The 11295-nt window shown below is 41.8% G+C and overlaps 1 protein-coding gene across 2 annotated transcripts in view; it reads right to left on the bottom strand.

The window, feature by feature from the left end:
* Positions 1 to 1427: 1427 nt before the first annotated feature.
* The window catches only part of LOC119851188 (carboxymethylenebutenolidase homolog), a 28444-nt gene continuing 18576 nt past the window's right edge, over positions 1428 to 11295 (bottom strand). For both annotated transcript variants that reach the window (XM_043508469.1, XM_038390618.2), the window contains 3 exons: positions 7405 to 7547; positions 5700 to 5791; positions 1428 to 1875 (listed from right to left, as the gene is read on the bottom strand). In XM_043508469.1, coding sequence (XP_043364404.1) covers positions 1696 to 1875; positions 5700 to 5791; positions 7405 to 7547 — 415 coding nt within the window. In that variant the 3' untranslated portion in view covers positions 1428 to 1695. The remainder of the gene's footprint in view (positions 1876 to 5699; positions 5792 to 7404; positions 7548 to 11295) is intronic.

Raw genomic sequence — 11295 nt, 5'->3', positions numbered from 1 at the left:
TAAAAAAACAGACACCTGGCATCAGAGGCACTGGAATGAGGTAGGTATGGGAGGGCACTTTTTTTCTGCCTTAAGCGCGAGCGACAGGGTTGGGAAGGGGGTGGAGAGGAGCAGGGCTGGGGAGAGGTGGAGTGAGGGGGGGCCTCAGGAGAAGAGTTGGAGTGGGGGTAGGGCCACAGTCCAGACACCTGTGTGGGCCCTTTCTGCAGTGCCTGGCACCATTGTAAACCCAGTACTGGCTGCTGATGAAAGGTTCCTATGTTATTGTAAAGTGATACACAAAACAAAGAAGTATTGGCAGTCTTTAAGTCTTAATTTCATAGTGTAGACATACCCTTGAAGGCAATTCAGTATTTTAACAGCTTAAAGAAAGACATGGTGGAAGTTTTCAGGCTTTCCTTTGGCAGCAAGAGCTTGACAGTGCACAAAACAAAAATAATGAAGCTAACATGACATCTGATATATCTAAATGATTAAGGAGACCTTAGTGTCAAAATCAAATATGTAGGCACTTCTGAGTTGTCATTTTTAAGAATGCAAAATACTTTTACAGATTTTTTTTAATTGTGCACTAGTGCTAGCTTCTGACTCAACCATGACATGAGCATATTCTTTAAGGTATGTCTATACTACCCGCCAGATCGGCAGGCAGCGATCAATCCAGCGGGAATCAATTTATTGCGTCTACTCTAGACGCAATAAATCAGCTCCTGAGCACTCTCCTGTCGACTCCTGTACTCCACCACCACAAGAGGCGCAGGCAGAGTCGACGGGGGAGCGGCAGCAGTCGACTCACCACAGTGAAGACACCACAGTGAGTAGGTCTAAGTACGTCGATTTCAGCTACGTTATTCACATAGCTGAAGTTGCCTAACTTCGATCGATTTCCCCCCCCACCCCAGTGTAGACCAGGCCTTAGAGTGGAAGAATTTTTTCCAGTGCCTTAGTGTTCTAAATGAGTTTAGACTGGTGTCATTCATGTTTGCAGAACAACACCTTTTGACAGTGTCTGCAGTCATTTGATTTGTCTCTTCACATCAGTTGCTCTCTGTTCACCATACTCGGCTAGACTGCTCCCTCCTGTTACACAAACTGCAAATTCTACTAAGTACAGCAATATATCTTGTATAAATGTTTTGTAGTTATTAATAAAAAAAATGTTTTGACTTATTAAAAGAAAAAAACAGGACATTGCAGGTGTCCCCAAAAAAACTTCCTGGGACATCATTTAGAAAAAAAACATGGCTCTGCTGGTGAAATTAGGATGTATGGTCACTTTTGTCATGATAGTATAGGTCAAAGGAGTCCATACTCTCAATGCATGACCAATTTCCATTAGTATTAATTATGATTAAAATATGATCATTAAAAGAATATGCCCCATACAAAATGGAGAACTTTTTCTAACTATATTAAGATAGGCTGAATTTGAACAACTTTTTAATGCTTAATGATTTCTTCATTCAACAATGATTCAATATGAAATCAGATTATAAACATTAAGAACTACAAATGAAAAAGTTACTATTTTTAATTGTTGTAAATTCTCTACAAAACAGTACAGATTTTCTTTTTCAAAGTTACAGGAATAGGACCTTTATATTTTCTGTAAAATATAATTCAATCAAGTGCTACTCTTAAATCCCCAAAATATATTACTTTATATTGTTTTACAGACTAGACTTTATATTTCTGTTAAACATATGTTTTCAGCCAGTTCATCATATCCTTTCTTGCTTCTTCAATGTAAGGTTTATCTCGAGGTTTCATATCTTCTGGCTTTAACTCTGCAAAGCCATGAACTTGTCCAGGATAAACTTTAATTCTGTATTCAACTTGACAGTACCGTTTCAGTTTCTTCTCCAGTAAGATGATCTGCAACACAGAGCATCCTTCCATTATTGTGTTGTTTTTAATTTTTGTTTAACTTGTCAACTCTCAGTTTGTCCATTGTTTGGCTTTCTGAAAGATGTGATCAGTATCTTCTTTACTTATTAACCCTCAGGCCAGATTTTATTAACAAAGCTCTTTTTACAGGCTCTTAACTAATAAAGAAGAAAACTTATCTTTGAAATATGACTCTGTGAAAGATATGGCAATTTCCTCCCATATCCTTAAAAAAAACCTTAGTGAATTAAGTCTTAGTATCCTTGGGGTTCATTGTACCAAATACAAAGTTTATGTATTATTGTGGGCCAGGATTCTATGTAACTTCGGTAGGGGGAGATCCAATATAAGGCCTGAGTGATCAAAGGACTCTACTGAACAATGTGCCAGATAAGAATGAGCTTTTGGGACAATACACGTGAAGTGGATTTCCTGGGAAATATCTCAGGTAAGCTGAATTCAAATTCTGCACCTCCAGTTATGCAAAAATCCAGCCTTTGAAGTTACACCCTGAGGAGCAGGCCTTTGTCTGTGGATCACCTGTTATGCAAGGCCAGTATTACAAGCCCAAGTTGTATAAAGGAAAGACTGAACTATTCATGGTTGTTCTGGCTCTGAATCTGAGACAGTTACGAACTTGTAACCATGGGGAAAACCCAGTTGAACAAGTGATACCTACCGGAGCCAGAGGCTGACGTGAGCTAACGTGGGTATGTCTCCTCGAGCTGGAAGTGTGGATGTACCCTCAGTTGCACATGCATGGGCCAGATGTGGAGGGGAATTTCATTTTTAATGTGTAAACCTGTGCAGATGCCTGTGCAGTATTATCTGTGAAGGTGAGTATGTAAGCAGGTAGGACTGTAAAGGAGTCCTGCTTCCTTCTGCACTATATATTGTTATATATATATATATATATATATATATATATATATATATATATATATATGTTAAAAGAACATTAAGGTTGCAAAGGCAACCACTCAGAAATTAGAAAATTAAGCCCCCCTTTGCAATCTTAATTCAGCCTCTTTGTGCATATGCATTATGATACAGTCTCCAACTACATTATCACATACTATTTTTCCCACAGAACCCCTGCCTCATTCAGTAAACAGAATGAACTGTGCTCTGGGGCTGAATCAGGGTTGGGTAGCGAAGGAGGCAGTTGTCTCATTTGTTGCAGAATTTGGAAGGTCTGTTAGTTGGAAGGAAGAGAAAGGAGGGTCTCAAAATTGTATGTGTTTGTGTAATTAAAGAATGTATCATAATTCCTGTGCCCAAAGGGTCTGAATTAAGATTGCATGAGCAACTGTAAAATTTCTGTTACTTTGCAGTCAGAACATTCTTTTCATGTATTTTTTTCAGATCTAAATAAGGAAGTGTATGGAATGAGGCCTAGATTTGGTGCCTCACTGGAGCACATACAGTGCAGGACAGAGAGTTCCACTGCTGTGCAGCACATTACAGATGATGGAAGCTTTTAGGGCATTTTTTGTTTTTCTTTTGTTAAGAATTTCTAGGAATTTCTGTTAAAAAAAACTAAATTAAATAAACCTTGAAAAATAAAAGCACTTAGAAGAAAAAATTAAAGGTAATGTGGCCTGTGCAACCTTAATTGTTCCCTCGTGTGTATATGCACTATGATGAAGTCTTTATGTAATCACATACTATATTTTCCAAAGGGCCCAAGTTTGCAGGCTAGGTGAAAAAGCATTGTGTAGTGAATGAGGCTGGGGAAGGGTACTGTGTCCTTCACCTTGGAAATTGGACAGTATGTAGTGAATGAAGGTTTTGTTCAGTCAGTGCAGGGACAGCCATATCCGAGGCATGGATCCACACGTTTAAATAATGCAAATAAAAATAAATATAGATCAGCTTCTTCCTTAATTGAGCACTATCCATAATATCCAGCAAATAAGGCAAGAATTCTATTGAACAAAAATAATGTAATGATCATGTAATTAAGCAATGTGGGTGAAATCTTGGCCCCACTGAAGTCAATACCAACACTTGAATGGATTTCATCCTGTGTCCTAATGCATACGGATAAGGGCACAAAGTTGTTCATCTAACCTTAATATTGGCATTTCCTGTCATATAAGGTGTTTCATTTTACACCTCAAGATTCTCTTAATGCAGTTTTTGTATGGAATTTAGATTTTCCTGATGCATCTATTCCATGTTGTAGTCACATTACATGGATTAAAGAACATTCTTAAGAAAAAATATCAAGTACATCTGAGAAGAATAGAAAAGGAGTACTTGTGGCACCTTAGAGACTAACAAATTTATTAGAGCATAAGCTTTCGTGAGCTACAGCTCACTTCATCTATAGCTCACGAAAGCTTATGCTCTAATAAATTTGTTAGTCTGTAAGGTGCCACAAGTACTCCTTTTCTTTTTACAGATACAGACTAATATGGCTGCTACTCTGAAACCTTTCATTATGAGAAGAATAGGCCTCCTATACATTGTTCCCAAAGGCTCCATCTCGTTCTTTCCAACTCATCCCCAGTCCAGTACTCCCACTCCCCAGGAAAAGCCTGGGGAAACAGCTAAGACTTGCAGAGCATCAGGATCGATACCCAAATGCAGGCTCTTGCAAGTCAAGGCGAGAAGCAAGTTTCAGAGTCGGGGAATCCTTTCTGAAGCCCTGATTCGGGAAAGCACTGAAGCATGTGTTTAAATGCTTTCCTAAATAGGGATGGACTCCTGAATTGGGGCTTCAGGATGCCCTGCTGCCAGTCCTCTCACACTTATAGATTATTCCTACAGCATAAACTATGGTGTTGTGGTGATGTGCCATCCCTGTCACTGCACAGGCAGGGAATTTATGTGCAGACCAGGCTCTTGACTCCTATTTATGTACTTACGGGGCCCTTGTCATTATAGTATTTTAGTGCCTACCAAGCATTAGTGAATTTACCCTCACAGCACCTTTGTTAGGCAGGGAGGTATTATTACTATTTTACAGAGGGAACCAAGGCATGGTCACCCATGTCTACACTGGGAAAAAGCATTATATTAGGAAATGTACTGATTAGCCAGTTTGGCCTACTAGATAAAGTACTGGAGTGGGCCTTAGGAGAGCTGGGTTCTATTCCTAGCTCAGGCCTTGAGCAAGCCACTTCCTTCCCTGTGCCTCAGTTTCCTCATCTGTCACATGGAGATAAGGATACTTACCTCCTTTGAGATCTACTAATGACAAGCCCTATATAAGAGCTAGGTATTGTTAATTATAGCTAATCTTACATCATTCCTTTTTTTTAAAAACACTATATTTCCTCATCAAGCCATGGCATAAGGTTTACAGGTATTATAAGTAAAATATGCTCTTTACCGCTTTTCTAACCTAGTTTGTTTTCCCAGTATACCCAGACTGACTAGGTGACCTGCTCACAGTCACTCAGAGAGTTCTGGGGCAGGGCTGAGAACTGAACCTCTGTCTCCAGAGTCTAAATTCAGTGGCTTAACCCTGTGCCCTCTAAGAGGCAGCACAAATGTCCAAGTGGTTAAAGTGTATGGTTTGTACCCACTGGAGTCTCTTTATACCCATTCAGCCCTTGCTTGCTGTGATACAAAGAGGCTGACCGTTGGCCCCACCATGTTTCTGTTCAGTCCCCCTGAAAGAAAAGCTATACAGTGGTTTCTCTGTAAGCTCAAGGAGAAGCTAAAATATAGCTACTTCTCTGCTCTCCTATCTCCGCAAGGGTTTCCTAGCAGGCCTGCACAGATATCCAGGAGCCAGAATTCTGCTTTATAAGATAAAAGCATGTCAGGAAAAGAGAAATCTGTTTGAGACAAACACTTACTTGGTCATACGAAATGGTGTGATCTTTTTCCCCAAAAATAAAAAACGTCGGGTTCAGCAAATTATATCTGTCATCAGAGTCCCTGATTATTCCTATAACACATTTTGAGAGAGTATTTAAATCATGTGACATTTTTGAAGGTGAGCTGCAAATTTAAATACAAAACTTCTATTTGCTTTAGCAATATTTATTTTTCATTATAAAAATGTTCTGTCACAAATGCTACATTCACGCATAAATCAGCTTTAAAACCACACAGGGTAAAATATAGTGTAAAAAACCACTCACAGAACCTCAAGAGGCTCAGCTTTCCTCAAGCCAACCCAGCAAATGAAAGATTTGGTAAAGAAAAGGTACATAGGCCTTGCAAGATATCCTGAATGTCAACAAAGGTGGGTTATTGGGACCAGTGAGGGCAGCAAACTTTAGAGTCAACAGCCCCTTACTCATCCCAAAAATTGGGATGGAGCATATGGAGAAAGATGATATGTAAGCTAGACAGGATCCAATTGGATAGGGCTTTAAAAATCAGCAACTCTTGACAATGGCTTCCAATTGGGGTAGTTCAGTCTATGGAGCACCACGATGTAAGAAGAACCACTAAGCAGATAAGAGAAGTTGCATTCTGCAGTCAGTGAAAGTTGAGTGGTCCTCAAGACTGATGTTCAGCACATTACAGCAATCTAAACTGGAAGTGGCTAAGGCATCGATAAATGTGGCTAGGTCCATATCTGAAAGGAAACGCTGTACCTGCCTTGCCAAGCCAAGATGAAGGAAAGCACTCTTGGTTGCTGCTGTACCAGGGAACCAACATGGCTCCCACATTGTGAAACTCCTTAACCATCGGCAGATGTACTCCTCCCATCAGAACAGGCAGCAGAAGTCCTCTCTGCCATCGTCTGTGCCAAGTGTCCAGTCTAACTTCCTGAAATGTCCCTACAAACTAGGCTCCGTTGGGCATTCAGCACATGAACAACAGACAACTTACCTTTTCTCCTACTTTCAGACCACTTATACCCCAAATTATTTGCTTGTGCTCTGGGATATCCCAGTATGCATTATGTCATGGCAATGCTGAGAGCAGAGAACCCTGCTGGAGCATAGAGCCAGTCAAGTGGAAATCAGGAAATACTTGTTTCTTAGGGCTAGTCTTCACTACGGGCTAAATTGGCGCCACTGTGATTGATGCAGCGGTATTGATTTAGTGGGTCTGGTGAAGACGTGATAAGTCGACGAGAGAGCACTCTCCCATCGACATAGCATAGTGTAGACACCATTTTCAATCAATATAAGTTACATCAACTTAAGTTATGTAATTTACATAACTTAATTAGTGTAATTTACATCAATTTATAGTGTTAGTGTAGACAAGGCATTAGTATATTTCACAGATTAGCATATGTTTTATTCTGATGAAAAGCAAAAGATTCTGGGGAAAAAGATCGCAATTTTCCGAGCAGTTATAGCGCTGGTGAGGACATTCAGTGAAAAATGACATTTTCTGTTGTGTGAACATCTTAAATACTGGCTGTCCCTTTAGTTAGTGGAACCATATAGCACATATTGCTGAAATAAATAGTCATATTTAAATCTGCAGCTCACCTGTAAATTGAATACTTATAGAAATCTATATAAAGCAACATCTAAAATATATACTCCACAAAATCAAGTGAGCCTGCTCAAGTTTACATGCAATCTTTACTACCATAGAGAGACACGCCAGTCATAAATTCAGGATTTTTCAGCATCAAGTGATGTACAGCCATTCCACCCCAGGAAAACCCAACGACACCGATCTTCTTTGCACTGCATTGCTCCTTTAGATACTTCAAGACAACATCAGCTTCCCTAAGACATATAAACAAAAGTGAACTAAGAAATCTATAGTAGAATCACCTACCTGAAAATTTAAAAAGAAAACACAAAAGTACATAAAATTGTCCCCATCTTCTCCTTCTGTCATTTAAAATTATTCCAACCCCAGATTAGGTACTGCTATTCTTAAATATGGATTAGCAACTATGGCCCTAATTCAGAAGAGTATCCCTATATTGGACAGCAATTAAGCATGTGCTTAAAGTTAAACATTTGTTTCAGTAGAACTTAAGTAGAGTAAATTAATCATGGGCTGAAGTATTTATCTGAATTGGGAGCTATTGTCCCATTTCCAGGAGAACTGACTAAGAATTACTTCATCCAGAAAGGAACTAATAAGAACAAGACATGCAAGCAAGTGCAAATGTGCACAAACAGAATTTTACATGATGGATTGTGGGAGCAGAAGAGCTTAGCTTGATTCTGTAAAAATGAAATACTTATTTAGGTAAACAAATTACATGACTATATTATGACCCACCTCATACTTTGTAATGTAGCATAAAATAATTCCAGCCAACCACTTAACAGAGTGTTAAAGAATTATCCAACTAAACATTTTTCCAAAATTAAACTGACAATAACTATTACACAAAACGGCACATGTACTGCATATAAAGGTTAGTGTAACAAATTTGGGAAGTGTTTTTAATATATACCATGGTCAATTCTTTTTTTTAATTTCAGAAGTCTCAACAAGTTTGAAAACATTTTCATTTTATTATTTTTCAGAGGTCTGATTTTTCATTTTTTACATTTTAAATGTAATTGCATATACTAAGCTAGATTTTCAAAACTTGGTGCCTAAACTGATAGGTAAGTGCTTATATATCTGCACATTGTTTTGAGAAATAATTCTAAAAGGTAAACGTTCAGCAACTATCTGTTCTGAAAATTCAGTGATATTGTTATACACAGGGATTCTGGGATCTGCGTAGTCGGAAGCTGTGCCAGCAAGAGTAGGGGATAGGCCGGTGCACTGAGCTACTCCTAAAAGGTTATGGAAGTGCTTAGTGGCCCCATCAGTCAATGTCAGAGTAGATGGGTGTCACTCTGGCTTTATTGTCTGTTTCTTGAAGTTTCAGGCTCTCCTGATGGACACTGAAGAACTAACAGTGCCTCCCTGAATTCAGGAACTAGTTTGTTGCAAATGTCGGTATGGACTATCGATAACTGTACCTACATTTCATTTGCTGTTTAAAAGTGAAAATTTAATCAGAAGAACTTAGTTGTCTTCCTCAAAGTATTTAGAGAAGAGCTGCAGAAAGGACCTGAAAGCTCCCCTCAGAAATCAAGCACTGGCATGCAATAACAAAATTCTAATTCACTAGTGTATGTACACACTGTGTAAAGTGAATGTATTGGAGGATATGTCAAGGAAGCCTCAGATACATGGGATGTATGTTAGACAGACCTCCCATTGACACACTGAATCAGCATTCAGCTGATCATTTCCTCTGCAGGCATCGATATTTCCCTCCTACAAGAAACATTCTCTTTAATATGTTCTAGGGTAATCCTGCACATTTTGCTTAGGAGCTGTGCAAGAGAATAAATCCTATTATCATCAACTGGAGAAGGAAAGTGTCACGTGAGATGGGCAGACAATGGCTGGCAGAGAATGGGAGCATTCTACCTGAAAAACTGATTCATGGAAAACTTTGCCTCCTTTCCACATGGAGTTTGGAGAAAGATCAAAGCCAGCCTCAGTACCTATGGATACAGGTGATAGGCGGGGTGAAAGCTGTGGGACACCAGAGGAGTAGTCTGGAGGATATTGGGAAGTGGCTGGTACTCTGCAGAGAGGTTAAAAAGACAGCAGTTGTGTGTGCCAAAGCCAAAGAAAGGAACTGTGGTTGGGGTGAAGGGGAGATAATGGTGCTACAATCCCTCCAGGAGGTGGGGATTATCCACCATTCACATGAACCAGCTGTCTCCAGGTGAGTATGTTGGGCGGGGTGTTGCATGTTTATATTGCTCACAAGACCACGTTCTCATTATCTTTTCCCACAGCTACTCCTGAGACTCATTGCAGCCAGGAGTGGGGCGTTTATCAAAAATGCCCCTCACCAAGTGGCAAGATTTGCAGCTCCTTATGTGAAAGACAGAGCATTCCCAGGTTGTGAATACAACAGTCCATCCCATGGTGAAGCACAAACCACAGCCCTTACAAGGGTAACAGAGCACAGAAGGCACCTTGCCCTGCCAACAGAGTCCTCCAAGCAAGTGGCTGAGGTCTGTATGTCTGTCAGTAATAAAGATTCGCCTCTCCCCACCATTTTCCTTTTGTAAAATACGTAGACCAGAGCAACCCTCCTATGAGAACCCCCTGCTGTGACCCAGGACCTCTCCAGAAGCAAACTCCAGCTACCCTTGAAGAGGACATGGCCATTGCAAAGGAAGAGACAGGAGTCAAGAGAGGAGCCTTGACACCAAGCTGATAACCCTTTACTTCACTGCTTACTATGGTGGATCTGAACATAAGGAGGAAATTACTCCAGTGCACCACCAGGAAACTCCAACTCCAGCCCCACAGCATCCATCCAAACACAGAATTGTATCTCTTCATTTGACCCCAACTCTGCAGCACATAAACCGTCTGGAAGCACAGCCAGGCAAGGCTCAGCATCTCCTCCCCCTGAGACATTGCCCACTACAGAACTGCAACCTTTCCCCCCATCCAACTGTCCTGAATTTGATAAGCTGGAAACTACCATTCCCATCAACTCCCCTCCCATGGCACATGCTCTTCCTCAGGCCCAGCAGGAGGAAGGGGCAGAAATTGTATGAAAAGACCCTGACCCAGGAAGAGACTTGGCACTTTTGAGAAGCAGTGGTGGCATGGTGCCAAGAGCAGCAGGGACTCTGGATGCAGGGGGCAAGCCCCAGGAACTGTGTGCAGAGCATGCTGCAGCAAAAGCTGAGGCACAGGGTATGACTGCCATATGTTGCCACTGGGAGCAGGTCTGTGCAAGACTTGTGGAGGAGCAGCAGAGACTGGGCAGGGAGCCAGCGGAGAGCGGTCCCAGTGAGACACACCCCTAACAGATCCTGGCCTGGAAATCTGCAAGCCCCTATTTGCTTTGAAGGAGACTGGACTGGAGAGGGCACGCCTGACAATAGACCTGAAGACTGGACTGTCCCCAGAGGCCCAGACAGGAACTGCTTTTGTTTCACTTTCAGCTGTAACTGTTTAAGCCACTGTACCTAGAGCAGGGGTGAGCAAACTTTTTGGCCCAAGGGCCACATCTGGGTATGAAAATTATATGGTGGGCCATGAATGCTCATGAAATTGGGGGTTGGGGTATGGGAGGGGGTGAGGGCTCTGGCTGGGGGTGCAGGCTCTAGGATGGAGCCAGAAATGAGGAGTTCAGGGTGCGGAAGGGGGATCTGGGCTGGGGCAGGAGGTTGAAGTGCGGAGGTGGGGGGGGTGGGCTCCAGCTGGGGGTACAGGCTCTGGGGTGAGGCTGGGGATGAGGGTTGGAGGTGCAGGAGGGTGCTCCGGGCTGGGACCAACAGGTTCAGAAGATGGGAGGTGGATCAGGGCTGGGGCAGGGGATTGGGCTACAGGAGAGGGTCAGGGTGCAGGTTCTAGGTGACACTTACCTCAAGCAGTTCCCAGAAGTAGCGGCATGTGCCTCCTCCAGCTCCTACACGGAGGCGCAGCCAGGTGGTTAGGCGGGCTGCCCTGTCTGCAGGCATCGCCCCTGCAGCTCCCATT

The sequence above is a fragment of the Dermochelys coriacea genome, chromosome 2 (assembly GCF_009764565.3).
Source record: "Dermochelys coriacea isolate rDerCor1 chromosome 2, rDerCor1.pri.v4, whole genome shotgun sequence".
Classification (NCBI taxonomy): domain Eukaryota; kingdom Metazoa; phylum Chordata; order Testudines; family Dermochelyidae; genus Dermochelys; species Dermochelys coriacea.
The sequence above is the reverse complement of the archived record's forward strand: the minus strand, read 5'-3'. Positions and strand labels throughout refer to the sequence as shown.